The following is a 17,359-nucleotide window of genomic DNA, read 5'->3' as shown; positions in this document are numbered from 1 at the left end:
GATGAAAGCATTAGCAATTAATCGCAACATGGAAATCTGATACCGGCATATCCCTAGTATCAATATTCTTATCAGAATTATGTTAATTCCTACAGATGCCATATTGATCTTTTGGGAGTGTTTTCTGCATTGGCAGTGGTTGGAAGTTTGATATATTGACAATAGGATATAATGTCATTCTTATTTTATAAAAAAACATTTTTTTTAAGTAATATGTCACAAATGTCAACCCCTAAAAAAAGTATAATAAATAATATATTTAAAATAAACTTATATATGTAGACACACACACAAATATATTTTATTTTTATATTTTTATAATTTAAATATTAAAATGAATAAATACAATAATTTCAAGAAATGAACATAGGAGTATTATCTCTAAGCATTTAACATAATTTGGTTATTTTATTTTATTATTTTATTATTGTTTATTATATTTTTATTGTAATTTAAAAACAAATATTTATTTGACCCCTATGATAAACATAATTAATATTATGAGAAATTGTAAAAGACAAAAAATCTGCATGTTTTTAAGTTTCAAAATTCAGACTGATTTTAAATGATCAGTTATCAATGTTGCACCAGTGCCTGATTATTATTATTATTATTTTTATTATTTTTAAAAGACTCTTAAAAGCATGAAATGGACTTGTCATGACTTCATTTTCACAGCTCAGGTGATTGGCTCAAAACAGCCTGCCAGCCGAATTGAGCGCCTGTGAGCAAAGATGGCAAATTTCAAATGGTGTGCATCCATGGGGTCCTGTGCCAGCCAAGCAGCTGTCATTGAAATGCTACTGGATAGATTCCTCTAGGTATTACAGTGCCGGAGGTTCAGACAGACAGAGCTGTACCAGGACTGCAACTTCAGCTGCGGAGGTTCAGGCGTGTGTGGGCCGGCAGCTCTCTTCTTCTCTGACTTTATCAGCTCACACACTTGTGGGTGAGACGAGGGCGAGTCTCACCCTCTATACCTTAAACACAAGATCTCTGTGGTTTGAAGCACTCGGCTGCTCCTCTTTCCTCCGGCGCCGCTGTCTGCCGATCTGAAAGGCAAACAGACCTACACTGGAGCTGGTAAAATCACACACACACAAACACTTCGTTTCTGCTGTGTTAGCTTGAATCTAAATGCACTCAAACAGAATGTTGCACAGGAGCGAGATCTGTTCTCCAGGAAGACAGACAGAGGGAGAGAGAGGGAGAAAAAAAAGAGAGAAATAGAAGCAGAGAAAGATGGAGAGAGAGAAACCAGAGTCAAAAACTGCCACATAACAATGCCGGAGAAAAATCAGAACATTTTCCAGCGAAAGATGGGCCATTTCCAAATCCTCGTGCCCTATCAGACAAATTAAAGTAAATCAAGCATGAAATGAAGCAGGAGAGCCCGGAGATAAGACTCCTTTAAGTCCTTTCCAGATTAGGATAGGGGAAGAGAGGTGCATCTGCTCTCTGCCAGCCGAGGAGGCTAGCTTCTCATTTCACAATAGCAGCCTGTGTATAGGATTACTTTCCCCTGTCACCGACACACACACACACACACACTCAGTCTGAACTTGTCCTTAATGCGTCGTTCACTAACTTGTTTTACACGTTTTGACAAGTGATCTATAAATGTACAGCAGCTGGATGATCATGGAATTGTGTGAAAACGTGCTAGGTGATGCTTTAACCTAAAGTCATGTTTTCTAATCGTGTTTCTGAACTGGTAGAATGTGGTGAAAGCAATGTGAAGGTCATGGGTTCGATTCCCAGGTAGCGTGCATGTTGGTCATTTATTCCTTAAAGCATTAAATATAAATGTGTAGTTGAGAGAAAGCTCTTTTAGGAAGCTGACATGCAGTGCGATGTGATATACTTTAAACAGGATATTTTTATAATTGTTAATGCAGTTTAATGGCCTCAGAGTAATATAGAAAATTTATTTGTCATAGCACAGGATTATTACTGTAAACTAAAAAATACATAAATATAAGACATAAAAACTTAATTTGAAGGACTGAAATAACTAAAACCATTAAATCAAATTGATAAAAAACTATATAGACATTTTAAAAATAATATAATATAAATGTAAAAAATAAAAGAACAAATTTACTGAATAGCAGCATTTACCAAAACATAAAATCTAATTAAAAACTGCATTGCTTTATCAATGATACTAAAATAACACTGAAATCACAGGGCTGCAAAAATGCACAAAAAGCAAATGCTTCTTCTACATGTAAGGGACAACGGGGCTAGTTATCACAATGTCATTAACTATAAAGTTTTTAGACAAAAGTCCAAATACCAAAACTTTTTTTTTTCTCTAGACAAAATTGTTTATATCTTATGAATGAAAAATATATTTGTATAACTTTATCCTCCAAACTGAAATTACAATACCCCTAGGGCTGCACGATATATAGTTTCAGCATCAATATCGCAATGTGCGCATCTGCGATAGTCAAATAACGGGATGTGTGATGTTTAGTATACTGATGGTTTTCTTGACATTGTGTCTGCACCGGATGTGTTACGGCCCGCGCCGCAACAGCTAAATCTATCTACACTCAACTGGACGAAACGCGACCAGTTACAAATCATTTAAACTTGTCAGTTCGTTATAAATAAAATGCGGCGACAGGGGATTTGTTGTGTCACACCACGCCGCATCTAGTGTAGACAGCTTCACTGATTTTAATGGGTTCTATACTGTAGTATTTTGTCGCGTCGCACCACGTCGCTCATGTCTGGTGTAAAAGGTGAGAGCCACGCAGATGCATGTGAACACTGAATTCCATTCACTTCTGCATCTATATTTGTGCCTGAAATTACATACAAGTGCGAAATTGTCAAATGCATGTCACTGCAAGTATCCTTGTAAACACAGTTGCTTATGGTTTAGGTGGAGGTAAACAAGTGAGAAAGCAAATGGATGTGTAACAGTATATTGGTTCACTGCAGTTTAACGTCCGAAGACTTTCTGTGTCATGAATGTTAATCAAACAACAAAAACACAGAGAAAAATAACTTTTGTAGCTTTAACAGAGATTTATTGGATTTAATTTATGCAGTGAAGACTGTGCAGTGTTATTTAACATTTAAATATTCAATTTCTGTACTTGAATACTATAAGACTTACCTGTTATTTCATTTGTATCTTTGTTCTATTATATTTATCTTTTTTAATTTTCTATGCTGATTTACTCACCTACAAAATCCCCCCCCCCCCCCCCCCCAAAATAGAGCTATTCAAGTCATCTTGTGACTATTTCTCATATAGCAATATATATCGCAGAAAAAAAAGTATTGCAGTGTAAGTTTTTTCCAACATCGTGCAGCCCTAAATACCCGTATGTGTTCTTTGTAAACAATGTAAAAATGCTGTTGCTGGCGTTTTGTGACAACTTACCCCACATTTATTTTTTAATCAATGTTCAAAGGACTTTTTTTTTTTGTATCCAGAAATGTGAGTGGTTTTTTACAAACATAAAAAAAAACCACTATGAGAAAAAGCATTCTAGCGTAAAGAAGGAAAGTTCATGTCCATGTTATTTTTCAGATGCATTTCCCCTCCACATCTATAATTGTCCATAGTTTGCAGATGGGCAGTTTCTTTTAAATATTATATTCTCCCCATAAAATTTTTGCTGCGGCATTAATTATGTAAGACATACTATACTGTATCACCATCTGAAATGATTCAAACACAAGCCTTCCTGTAGCTCTACCAACACAAAGTTCATAAGTTAGGTATAAGCATAAAAATGTGAAATATAAAAATTGAAACCCACATATTTTGGTATCAGAGTCGGGATGGATGTTTCTCCTCCTGACTTCTCCCTCATCAGGAGTTTGTTAGTTATTAAACAGCGCAGCCGTGACCTTCTACACCCCGGTGTCAGGTTTAGGCCTTCTATCAGCCTCTATCTCCAGCCATTTAAAAACTCCTCCTGAAAGTGACTGATTTAACCTGCTTTTACGCCGTTTATATCAAAACCGGATGAGAGAGAGAAGGGGAGAGGAAAAAAAAAAACTTAATCCATCTTATCTGTTGACTGTCAAACTGCTGGAGCTAAGACCTCCTCACAAAAGACAACTGGGTCAGGCAGGCAGGAGCGGCCGGATTTGTGCTGGAGGAAAGTTTGAAATGTGGTAATTGACTGGAGGGGCGGCTGCGGATCGAGCTAATGACCCGCTCGAGCCACTGGAGAAAAACAGCACCTGTAAATGCAGGGGAAAAACAAACGTGCGAGACATATGTGAGCTGGTATCTCGATAGTTATTAACACACCTGCAGATAAGCGTGCGTTTATGTGTGTGCGTCTCGTGGAAGGGAAATACATCTGAACGTTCTCCTTCAGATCATCGAGAACGCAGCGAGATCCTTTCACAGGGGCTGAAAGCAGCATTCCCATAATTCAAAGTATTTGTGAGAGTTTCCAGTGATTGCAGGCACCATTAGTCAGTCCGTGCCGACAGTGGAAAGAGGAATTATATCCCACATGAGCTCTGAGATGTGTAACACATCGCAGACTATCAAATCAGTCAGCTGGAGAAAGTCTCCTCTAGATTCAGATAGGGCATCTTCCTCAAGTTTACGTCTAATCTTTTGTGTCCTATCATTCAGAGTGACAGAAGGGAAAGAAGCTTTGGAGATTGTTGTCGGAATGACTTTGCTCAGGTTTTGATCGAAATGAGCTGGAGGAAAGTGGACGATCAAGGTTTAACTGGGTAGTTCCTGCTGGGAGATATGGTTTCTACAGCATTTGGCTCTAAAAGCATCTTTCTTCATTGGTGAGCATTGAAAATCAGCCATATTTTTTATTTTGTAGTATTTTTATTTATTTGTTTGTTTGTTTGTTTATTTAGGCATTAAAAGCACCAACATTCAAAAGGCTAGGGTAGGTAAGATGGAATTTTTTTAAAGAAGCTCATCAAGACTGCATTTATTTGTTTAAAAATACAGTAAAAATGGTCATACTGTGAGATATTATTTTATTGAATTACAATAACTATTTTCTATATTAATGTATTTTTAAATATAATTTAATCCCGTCTTTCAAAACTGAATTTCCAGCATCAGTACTCCAGTCTTCAGTCACATGATCCTTCAGAAATTATTCTATTATGCTGATTTGCTTCACAAGAAACATTTATTAATGCTGGAAACGGTTATGCTGTTGAATATGCTGCTGAATGTTTTTGTGGAATTTTTATTTTTATATAAATATTTTGTGGATCTATAAATGTCTTTATTTTCATTACATTTGAATGCATTCTTGCTTAATAAAAGTAGCTTTTTTTCTCTAAAATCTTACTGTCCCCAGTACTTTTTTCTTCTAAGTGTAAGACGGACAGTTTCTTCTTGCATAAATGATGCATGTTCTCAGAATACTCCAGAATTCCAGTCTCTTTTACTAAGAGGTTAGTTTCTTAAGAGAGAGAGAGAGAGAGAGTATGTGTGTGAGAAAAAGAGAGAGAGCAAGTGAGGTAAAAAGGTCCTCGTGTGTTTTAAAACAAGTGTCTGCCGAGGAGATAATGGTAAAGCCGTGGGATAAAAATGATGCATTTGCTTCTCTTGGAGCTGATAATGGGGGTTTGGAGGGGGGTGGAGGAAAGTTCATCGCTCTCTTATCGAAGCGCTCTGACATTTCTCCTTCAGCTGTAAAATTTCAGATCACATATCTCCTTCAGAGCTCCTGCACCTTTTGTGGAGTGATACAGAGCTCTCCATTTCTCTCCACGTGCCCCTCACAGTATGTTCATTGCTTCATCTTGATACGTGACTCCTGCATTGTCATACATGGCTGATGGCCAGTTATACTTTGGAAAATGACAAATTTCTGAGCTATCTTGATCTGATCCAGATCATTTCTGAAGTGTGAATGTGTGAGGATGGATATTAAAAACAAGAACTGTGTGTTTTTGGGTAAAATGCTATTAAAGGTAAAGCATGTGATTTGTGCACCACTGTCGCCGCCTTCTCAAAAGGTTGATTCTTTCTTTTCCTGTGCTGTGACGTTGTACTTGTTGGTTCCTAAAAACATATGTTTTCGTCTGTATTTTAGAGGTGGGAGATGGGACCCCCTCCATTCCCCTTCGTCCCTCCATCATGGGGGGAAACAAACAGTTGCCACATGCAGCATCTTTCTGGGGCTATCGGAGAAAGATCTGTGCACACAAAAGGGACATTCATGGTTCTGCCATGGATCTGTGGTGAGGGGGAGCAGACCCCGGAGAAGAGCGACAGATGATCTTATCTTGGGAGGAGTGGAGGGACGGGGGGATGGAGTTCTCTTCATTCATATCAACAGCTCCTCCGTGCCAAGATGGTGGTATTTCAGCGCTGGTTGATGAGAGAGCTTTTGGGTGTTTGGACCCATGAGCTGTGCTGAGGATACTTCATTACCACTACAAAACTGATCTTGCAGTTTTTGTTTCAGTGATACTCAGCTGATGGGTTGTGGCCCCAAAACTAGCCTCCGTTTGTTCCGATCATGGCCACACAGGGAAAGGCGATGCTAAATGCTTGTAGTACAATGCAACTACCCTGCACAGATGGGTAAACTAAGCTGGTTTGATGGTCTTAGCTGGTTTTAACAGGTCTAGCTGGTCTGCCAGCCTAGTTTAGTTGGTTGACCAACTGGTTTGTAATCTTCTGAAACCAGAAAACATCCCAACCTAACCAGACTAGAACAACAGGCAGGACTGTCATACCAGCTTAGGTTAAAGTTTAGATTTAATATTTTATACTTATTATTCAAAATAATGTGTGATATCATCATTTTCAATTATCTTTTAAAAAATGCAAGGTAACTATATTCTAACTTGTAGTTAGGATAGCAAAGTAGACAACCATAAAAAAAAAACGTTTAATTACAATTCTGAAAGGAATTTTAGAATGACACTTGATTTCCAAAATTAAATAGTAATAAAATAAAATCTTAAATATAAACCAGCTTATGTATTATGAAAAATAAAGAACCTTACAAATCTTTCCTGGGTTTGGCAACATTTTGCTGACTCTGTCTGGTACAAATTTGGTTTTTGGTTCCAATTTTAGAGTGGCTCTTGATGTCCTTGAAATACCTGTATACTCTAAGCCAGCTAATAAAAATGTAAACAATAAAATAAACAACATTTTTGTTGACTTTTTTGTTAACAATTTTGGATTGACACTTGATGTCTAAAATTAAATAATAATGAAATAAAATCCTGAATATAAACCAGCTTATGTATTATAAACAATAGAGTAAAGAATCATACAACTATTTCCTGGATTTGACAATTTTCTATCTTTTTTCAGTACAAAATTGGTATTCAGTTCCCAATTACATAAGATCTGAAATGCAAAATATACAACCATAAAAATCTAAACCTCCCTGCTGGGTTTAACAAAAAAAAAAAAAAATGTTAAAAAATTTTTGATTTTTTTTTTATTCCAATTTTGGATTGACAGTTTGTCCAAAATGTAATAAAAATTTTAATTAAATATAAACCAGTTTATGAAATATAAATTTATTTATAATCGGTTTTACATTAGCTCTACTGTAAGCTGTCCTCTCTCACATTCTACATCAGGCTCCAAAATCTAAATTTACTGATTATTCTTTTCTGTATGCTTGACTCATGGCAAATCTAGATAAAAAGTACATGCATGTCAGTAATGGAGTGGCAAAGCCAGCATTCATGCACATCCGTGCCAGATCCAAGCGGATAATCTGCGACTGTACATCTTGATCTCGTAATCTATGGCGAGTCAACATCTAAACGCTTGTGGCAAACATGGCGACGGTGGCAGCCTGGCTCATTACGCACACAGAGCCGTATGTCGTTGTCTTGCCTCTCGGGCTCGTGTCGTATCTGTAACAGCTGGGACGAGCCAGCTGGGACGCAAGGTTTCGAGACGTGGCTTGGAACGATTGGCGGACGATTGGCACGTTTGTACTTAACCAGCGTTAGGACTTCAGATGTCCTTGTGCCGCACGCCTTCCTCATTCACCCCAGCATGGGATGCACGGAAGACTTCAGCGAAAGTGTCATGCCGGGCTAAAGAGAAACTTGTGAGATCATGGCGAAAGGCCACGAGGTCTTATCAGAGTAGGAACAGAGCACATCAAGCGGTGGTGGGCTAGCATAGATTTAGCCTTCCTGTGATGTGGACCAGCTGCGCTCCAGCGCTTAATTATTTCCCTTTAATGAGGTTCCCCACCTTCCAACAGGCTGGTGGGAACATGACAGGCTTCAGAGAGACCCCCCGCCTCCCAAATTCTCCCACTATCTCTGCGGAGCTCCAAAACGAGCAATGAAGGCATTAGTGCTGGAACAGGAAATGAGGAAAATAATTCTTCCAACTTACAGTACATTCACATGCAGTATTTCACACTTGACTTCAAATCCTAATATTACCATAATACATTTTCATTTTGTCTTGGTAATACCGTGGTACCTTTTTGAAACCCTTTACAATAAGGTCCTATTAGCTAATGCTACCTTAATTGTATATTATCTTTTTAAATTCTCATTTGCTCTTGCTGAAGTCTCTGCCATGCATTGTTTTGATATTTAGCAAATGTCTGGGAATCATGGAAGTGAGATGTTTATTCAGTCGCAGGGGAATTTCCATACGAGCAGACCGGCGTGTTACTGTGTCACAGATACGCAGCTGATATCTGCAGTGAGAAACACAGCTGAATAGGTCATTTTAAAGTTCAGTCTGCACTGTACTGCTTTCAGACCACAAAGACCATGCTGAAGATCATCTAACAACCAGCTTTTAGTTAGCAGAGGTCACGAAACATGCTGCACTACAGAAACACCTTTATGTAGTGTTCAGAGTGTTGCAGACACAAATGATGTCTCTTTAATGTCTCTGTTCACATATAGAGAACACATGGTGGTCTCCTGCTTCTCAGATGTTTCTCCTGAGAGTGTCTTTTCTAGAATTTCAGAAGAAATTGTCTCAAACCGAAAATACCATAGTCTGCAATCCAAAAGTCAGAAATCTGAACATGAACTTAAACTTTTCTCATCAAATTCTCTCAAGACCAAATAATCCACACTCTTAAAAATAAAAGGAAAAGTAATAGATTAATATATGACAAGAGTGCACCCTCAGAAATCTACATTACAAAAGGAGCTTTGACATTTGTTTAAAAAAAAGACTTCCTCGTTGCCTTTTTCTCTATCACATTTTAGAAATCATCAGACGTTATGTATCACTTGAAAACATAAAATCTCAAAATTCATCCTTTTAAAACCCATTTTAAAATCAGACATTGCATTACCATCTAAATGGCACATCGAAATCATGTTACAAAATGTTTTCAGTCATGAATTATACAAATTTAGGTTTGTATCATGCACATTCAAGTCTATCTTCAAAAACGTGAGTGACAGTTAACAGGTTAAAAGAACCATTGTGAAGAACATTTTTTAAGTACTTTAAGTACTTTCAGTAGTTCTCATAAGTGTATTAAATTTTAGGAGAAACATCTGAGCTTTGCAAAATTCATGTAAATATTTTCAGCGTCTCTGCCTCACTGTAAAGAGCTCTGCTGTTGTTATGAGTGCTGTGACACAGCCGAACAGGACGCTGGCGGGAAGATAAAGCAGATAGCACTCGAGCTCCGAGGGATAAATCTCCCTCAGTCACAGGTCGGCCCCAAAAAGCTCTCAACATCACCTTGAAAACCCACCGGAAGTCTGCTCTTGAGATCCTCGTGACAAGAGCCCCCTAGCCCTCGAGAGATGAGAGTCATGACCAGGCAGTCTATTATAATAACTGTTTGATTAATCACTGTCCTAAAAAAGCACACAAAATCTAACTGATTAGATAGCAGCGCTCCGGGAACTCGTGGGCTAGCTGTGCTATCCCGTGACACGGTTAATTAACTCCGAGCTCAGCACGCCACTAACAAGAGGCCTCATCCCCCTTCCTGGAAAAACAGAAATAGAGCCCACGCTGCCAGCTTGTAAGCCTGTAACATCTCAGCGAGGTTTTATCGGAGAGCGAAAGACGCTCTTTCAAGAGGAGTTAGCATCGCAGCGGTTTGACACGCTCCATTCGATCGCCATCAGCTCTGAGAACAGGTGCTGGAGCCTGTATCTGTATCACTCGATAATAGAGGCAGGAAAACATGCTATGATCCTCAAATTATGGTTTTTATGAAACAGAAACGCGGTGATCAGATATGCACTGATGTAGTTCAATACCTACAATATTACTGTTATGCTAACTAGCTACATTCTTTGGCAGAAAAATGGTTGATGTGATTGTTATTCATAAATGTAGTGAGAACGTGAGATTTTTTTTCATGCAAATGTCCTACTGCTAGTGTTGGCCTCTTAAGTTGTTGCTTACTTGTTTACATTAGAAGAAGAGCCACCAAAAGAACCCAAGTTTCTCTCATATTTTGGTCTGTAGATATGGCTATGAGAATTATTTATGTATTTATTTCCAATTTCGTATTTATTTATTTGTTTGTTTGTTTTTTAGGTCTTTTTGAATGTCAGAATAGTGTTTTTTTTCTTCTAAATTTGCATTTTGGGGGGGGGGGGGGGCTGGAAATTCATTAAATATATCTTAATATTTAATTTTTGTATATTAATTTAGATTTATTTAAATGCACATAATGTGTTACTCGCTGCGTAGACTCATTACAATTTACATAGGCATAACAATTTTTTTACGTTTTTGAGCAATTTTGATGCTGTTGTTTACTCGACTTAAATATATTTACAGTCAGCTTAAAGCATTTATTGTGTGTCACTGACTGTCTGCCCTGTTCTGTCTCACAGGAGAGCTGGACCTGTTCAACAAAGATGGAGAGCGACGGATTCACAGCCGCCAGCAGCTTCCTGTTGGAACCACATGGGGGCCTTTCGAGGGAAAAATTGAGCTAAACACAGATGCTCAGGTATGTTATCTCAAGTTAAAGGTTGATGAGGGTTGCAATTTATGCTCTACTTAAAGACAATTAGGGGCCGTTCACATATCGCGCCTAAAAACGCGTGGAAAACGCTAGGCGCGCCGCTTTCTCTTTCTTTTCCAAAGCACTCGGGCAGTTGCGCCCCTGAGGCGTCTGCCTTTGCTAAGCAACAATGACGTGCTCTCTCCATGAAGACGCGGAAATTTCAGCAAAGTATAAATGAATTTGCAGCACTAAAAATCGGCTGCAATAGCTCTGCTACTTAATTTATTTCCAAAAAGGCAATCTATATACAGCTATGATCAGCTGTTCCTTCATCTTAGCTGAGCTTTCCACGTTGTTACGGGAAAGGATGAAGCTGATTGGTTAGTTCTTGTCACATGACCCGCGGTGTGCGTCGCTTCCATTATGAGCGCGCATACCGCGTGCCTACATTGGAAATAACGAACTTGTGCGTGCAAAAGACGTGATATGAGAACGGCCCCTTACACCAAATTAAATTCAATGGTTTGTTAAAACAGAAGGATCTATCATTGGCTGAATCATTGGTTTGAAAAGATTGAAGAAACTTTTTTGGAAAGTTTTTTTTTTTGTTTTTTTTTATCCTGCTAGCACAAAAATTGCACTCTTCGCCTTTAGCAGAGTCTCAGTGTTTGTTAATCAGTACATGAACCTGTTTGTTGTAAAGGGTGATGCTTATTTTCCTTGAACTCCATCAGTGGCATATTAACATTTTCTCAACATGAACGGATGTTAATTGTGTTACATATAGATCACAACCCAGAGCTACTTACATTCCAGCATCAAACTGACCTCAAAATGACCTCCTTGGTACTTTTAACCATTTGATCTGCACATATTATTATTAAACTCTTGACTGATATTACATCTACGAGATTTGATGTTGCCGTCTCTGATTCATCCAGTTATGCTCAAGCTGTCATTGCGATCATTCAGCCATTAAAGAAAGAGCAAAAAAGAGGAAAGTGTTGACCTAACCACACAGGCGGAAAGAGAAATCCTTTAGGATTTACCATTCCATTCTGAATGTGGATTAATTAAGCAATAGTTATTAAAAATTGTAATGAATCTCATATTTATCCTTAGGAAACAAGGAAAAGTCTGCGAGGAGTTTGGACTCTAAGGCCCCATTCTGTGGGATTACTCTAACTTATAACTTTATTGACTTATATACTTTTGAGCTGTTTTTCTTTTTTTACCTGTACTGCCCATTGAAAGTGCACACAAATTAGAATATATTTTTGTTTAATTTAATCAAATATTTCCTGTATTTTAAGAGAGAGTATAACTGAAGAGGAAAATTTGATTGTAAAGTTTTTTTTTTTTTAATTCTCATTTTGTGTTTGGCTGTTAAACGTACACGAGGTTTGGAATTGCATACTGTAAGTGTGAGTAAATACTTTCAATTTGGGGTACATTATTGCTTTAAAATCAAAGAGAACAAAACATTATAAGCAATGATTTATAAAACCATACACTGGGTGATGTTTCATGGGCTTAATAAATGTAAAGTCAGAGAGAGGGAGCATGAAACACCTTGAAGTTGAATTAGGTGTGATGTCTTTGGAAAGCAAGCTCTATCTTCAGGAATGTTGACCCTTTAGAGGTGGTTAAACACTCTGTTGAATTTCCAATTCACCTGTGTCACCCTCTTAAGTGTCAGATCTGTGAAAGGCAGACTCTGCTGATATAAAGATGTATGATATGGACTGAATCTAAAGTGGTGTCTTTTTGACTGCTGCTTTTATTCATTAAATTAAAGAAAAAACAAACCGTTTCAGTTCCTAGTGACTTGCATTGTATTTTTTTGTAAATGCAGTGGAAGTCAATGGAAAAGAAACTATTTAGTTACTAACATTCTTCAAAATATATTATTTTGCATTTCACAGAAGACATTAAGTCAAACAGGTTTGGACTAATATGAGGTTGAGTAAATGATTACAGAACTTTAATTTTTTGTCGACTATCTCTTTAAGTGAACAGAGACTTATGGGAAAGAAACAAGATGTGTATCAATATATTGGATGCATGCATTAGGTGCCATTAAAGTGATGGCAGCCTAACCTATTTATCATTATCATTAAATCATATCATCAAATAAGATTTTGGTCATATTGCTTACTCCCAGTAAATAACCTTTTAAGAAACTTTTATGCAATAGATAGGTTCCAAATTAGATAGTAATGAAAACATTGATGGCAATCATTTTTATGAGTGTGTATATCAGTGAAAGTCAATAGAAATGAAAGCTCTAGTGTGTCCGTCTCTTGAATATGTTGAAGTAGGACAGGCATTTGGTTGGGCATCCAACATTTAGAACTGATTGATGTTGCCCTCCTGGGGTGAGCAGGTGAGAGAGATCTTGGCATCTGCAGGGCAGAGATAGGGTCACATGACAAGGGCTTATCGGTGCAGAAGACATATCGCACATCTGATGTACAGAAACGTCAGTGGAAACCAGAGGGCGATGCTACGCTCTGCCGTGTTCACACATGAAACTCCTCAGATGCCCCAGTCTGGATGTCATCCATCTTCGTCTTCGTTCCATTCAAACGATTCACCCAAATGATTCACGACTCAGTGGGTTGTCTCTCTCTGTGATCGCAGTTATTGATTTAACACTCTGGAGCAGATCTTCAAAAGCCGTTTGAACAGTGAATCATACCTAGCGTATAAGTGGACACTCTTTTTAGATCGTATTTCCTACAACAGGTCAGAAATAATTAAGGAATTTAAATAATTGAAGAGATGAATAAAATTGCCAAACAGGCTGCTTTAACAGAGACATTCTTTAAAATGTGACCAAAATGACTTGCAAATTGATTGAAGATACATTGTGGTGTCCGTGTCCGATGGTTGTTTGAACTGCTGTGTCTACAGAGCGCTTCCTCTCAGCGTCTGAGTGATAGTCGCCAGAGCTCTCTCCTCTCCTGCCGATCAATCAGGCTATTAGAGCTCAATTACCCAGCAGCCCCTGTGCAGGTGAGCGACGAGCCCGTCCACCCCCACCAAATTAACACAAATTAATAATGACACTCAGACATAAATGTCTGCCATCTGGGGGCCGGGCGGCCGGTGTGGGTCGAAGCTATTGAGTAGCAGGTGTCTTCATCACAGTAATTACTGGGCCTGGACTCAACCCTGACTGCGGCCTGTGGCTCTGCGCCTCTCTCGCTGCCCAGTGTCCATTTTAAGTGTTAATAATTGATTCGGAAACAACATGAACTGCAGATTTACAGGCCCCTTCCAAGACGGCAGTTAGTTAAGTACGGCTTTTAGTTCAATTTTCATCTAACGAATGCGCATTTCTTTAATTTTAAAGCTTTGGTAAGAAGCAGTGATAAACAAGCAGGATCTTTGGCCTCTATTTTTTTTTCTATCTATTCTAAATTCACTGACAACCTTGTCAATGGATGACTTTTATGATTTTGGGTGACTTCTGAGTAAATAAAATAATAATTAAATAATTTAAAGTAAAGTAAATAATAAAAAAAAATGTGTTCCCTTTAAACGAATGAATGAATTGAATTGACATCATTAAACAAGAAGTTGAATTGGAATATTTAAAGTAGAATGAACATGAGAAATGAAGCGTTCTTTTATTTATTTGCAGCTATAATAAGTTAAAAAAAAACATATATTTAATAAAATATTATACCTACTGTATTGCAGTTAAATTAATTTATTTTCACGTCTGCTCAGTTTAACTCTACAATTTGCTGCTACCTCAATTGAAATGAAACAAATCTCATTTGTTTTTTCTAGAAGTGAGACTAAACTGAGTGCAAATGCTCTTCAGACGTTTCTCCTGATAAAAGACCATAGACTTTCAGAATATATCTTCCACTGCTCAAGTCTTTTTTTTATTCTTCCCAAGGAATTGCAGAAGAAACATCTGAAATGAAGAGAACTCTGGAGTCTCTTGAGCTATGAAAGAGCATCCTCTGAGCAATTCATGAGCCAGCATGAGTGTTAAACCAGCAGTCAAACTCTTTTGGTGCATGAAGCTTGTGTTTGTATTTTTGGAGTGTCCACGGCGGCGGTAATGACATGCTATTGTCTTCATCTGCACCCGTCAGAGAGTGAACCATTGTCAGCTGGGCTCCTGGATTGTTTTAATGCTGTAATTCCGCCTGAACCAGTGTATCGAATGAGCGGGAGGAATAATTCCAGCCATCATTGGGCTTTATCTCCTCCTCTTTGCTGTCCTCTTCCTCCTCCTATAGGTTTATTGTTCGTCCCAAACTTGAACAAGTGGCAGTGGATTTTTTTTCATGCCGAAATTATATTTTTCTTCTTGTCATTACTTCATTAATCAAGAGCCGGGCCTTTGGAAAAATGTTTTGTTTTGGTGGCTGCAATCTATTTTGTGGGAGTGGGTGCATGTGTTTGAAAGGGAGAGAGAGTGAATGTGTGTGTGTGTGTGTGTTTGTGTGTGTGTGTGTGTGTGTGTTGTTAATCTGTGCCTGTGGCAGGTTTCCCCTCCGAAACGCAGCGCTAAGCAGCGGTATCGCATGCCTATTGTTGTAGCCTCTGTCATAGCAAGGAGCGCCTGATGCAGGCCTGCACTGCTCTGATAAGAAAAGAGGATTCAACATGGCTGGAAAGACGAATCAGTGGGACTTGAGAGTGGAGCGCACACATACACACACAGACAAACATCATCCTCATGTTGGCACATGCATAACCAATTATTTACACTTACATCTAATTATATATGCAAGTAGGGTTTATTTGCTCATGAGCAAAAGAACTCGCACAGCTGCACGTCATACTCGTATAGATCTTATTTATATCTTAGGCTATATTTATCAGAGAGAATATCTCCTTGTTTGTAATATTGCCCGCTCGAGAGTTTTAACAGGATTGTAATTCCTTGTTGGACGCAAAAATAATTTTGGCAACCCAAATGTGGCTTTATCTAATGAAATAATAGGCCTGAAGTTTAGGCGGGGAACCAATTTGCGTTTGCATGCATCAATTACTTTGCTGGGCTTTAACAAGTCACTAGACCGCTGACGTCTCGGACTGCTGAAATGAAAATGTCTCTGCTTTTAGCATCTGATTGAGTGGGGAAAGTGACAGAGCATGCAAAATCAACACACAAATACATTTTATTGAGAAAGTGTGTGTGTGTGTGTGGGCAAAAAAAGCCCACGTTCAAGTCTCTGTGATGACCTGTTCACTATATTTGGCACAGTGTAAATCAATGGGGTTGTATTGTCCACCAGTCAAAGAGAAAAGTAATAACAATATAGAACAAACTAGACACAGATGTTTAATAATGAGGACCAAGGGTTTGTGGGACAGTCATTTTTTTTTTTTTTTTTTTTAAGTAACACATCAGCAAAGATGCATTAAGTTAATGTTACAAAAGTTTTGGATTTCAAATAAATGCTGTTACTATTAATGTTATTCCAAGTCATTCTGGGAAATTCATAGCAATTTCAGAAATCATAAATTCAGATATCAAATGATTTTGGTCATGATTGGAAGACTTCGTATTACTTTATATATTTTTTTCATTTTCCAGCAAATCAACCAACTAAAGAGCAGTGCATGCACATTAGATGGTTGATTATTTCAGAAATCTTTTACAGAGCATGATGGGAGATGTAGTTGTGCTGAACAAGCCTGTCACCTTATGAATTGAGTGAATCAATAACATTTTCTAGCATGCAAAAAAGTACACTAAACAACTGCATTTTGGGCTAAAACCATTTTTTACTCATGTTTCTTTAAATGACATGAACCTAACTCAGAAAGTTGGTGCTCATAGAAAATCCAGAGTTTCCTGCTGGTAAGTATGATTATGTTGTGACTTTTCCTGTCCACTCATTTCCCAAATACAATCATTGCGACATGACTTGAAGGCAGCTTTGAAGAGAAATTCAAACATTACACCCTTTAACACCAACACGAAACGATCTCCATGACCCTTCATACTTCTGTAATGTGACCTAGTTCTAAATGAAACTATAGAGTAGGGCATTTTATTCATTGGATTGTGAAAATTGTTCTCTGTATGACAGATGATTGGAGGACAAGGCTTGAAATATTACATCCTGAAATAAGTTTATAAAGACAAACTTTTGTCACTTTGGAATAAGTACAATAAGACCGTAATTGTGTATTTAAAAAAGTTAATTAGGCTCTAAAGTCTCTTTTAATGGAGTTGTTCGTGAGTCATATTTATTTGAATAGATCTTGTTTAATAAATATAAAGCTTGCTAACTAAGCATCAGGGGTTATTATACCCTGAAGTAAAGATGCGGGAGGTCCAGCATTCATGTCTTTGATTCAGCAGCTTTACCAATTACGTGCTCTGTTGCTGCGTTTCAAGGTACTAGAATTCAACATAACGTACATACTCATATTTAAATCACCATGCTCATAATGAAAGATGAATGAAA

At 37.9% G+C, this 17,359-nt stretch overlaps 1 protein-coding gene across 2 annotated transcripts in view; it reads left to right on the top strand.

Moving 5' to 3' along the window:
* The window catches only part of LOC127975139 (zinc finger protein ZFPM2-like), a 144,447-nt gene that overhangs the window by 61,927 nt on the left and 65,161 nt on the right, over window positions 1-17,359 (top strand). For both annotated transcript variants that reach the window (XM_052578960.1, XM_052578961.1), the window contains one exon: window positions 10,795-10,913. In XM_052578960.1, the coding sequence (XP_052434920.1) occupies window positions 10,795-10,913 (119 nt within the window). The remainder of the gene's footprint in view (window positions 1-10,794; window positions 10,914-17,359) is intronic.

Source organism: Carassius gibelio, chromosome B16 (assembly GCF_023724105.1).
Source record: "Carassius gibelio isolate Cgi1373 ecotype wild population from Czech Republic chromosome B16, carGib1.2-hapl.c, whole genome shotgun sequence".
Lineage (NCBI taxonomy): Eukaryota > Metazoa > Chordata > Actinopteri > Cypriniformes > Cyprinidae > Carassius > Carassius gibelio.
Note: the sequence above shows the minus strand (reverse complement) of the source record. Positions and strands in the feature narration are given on the sequence as shown.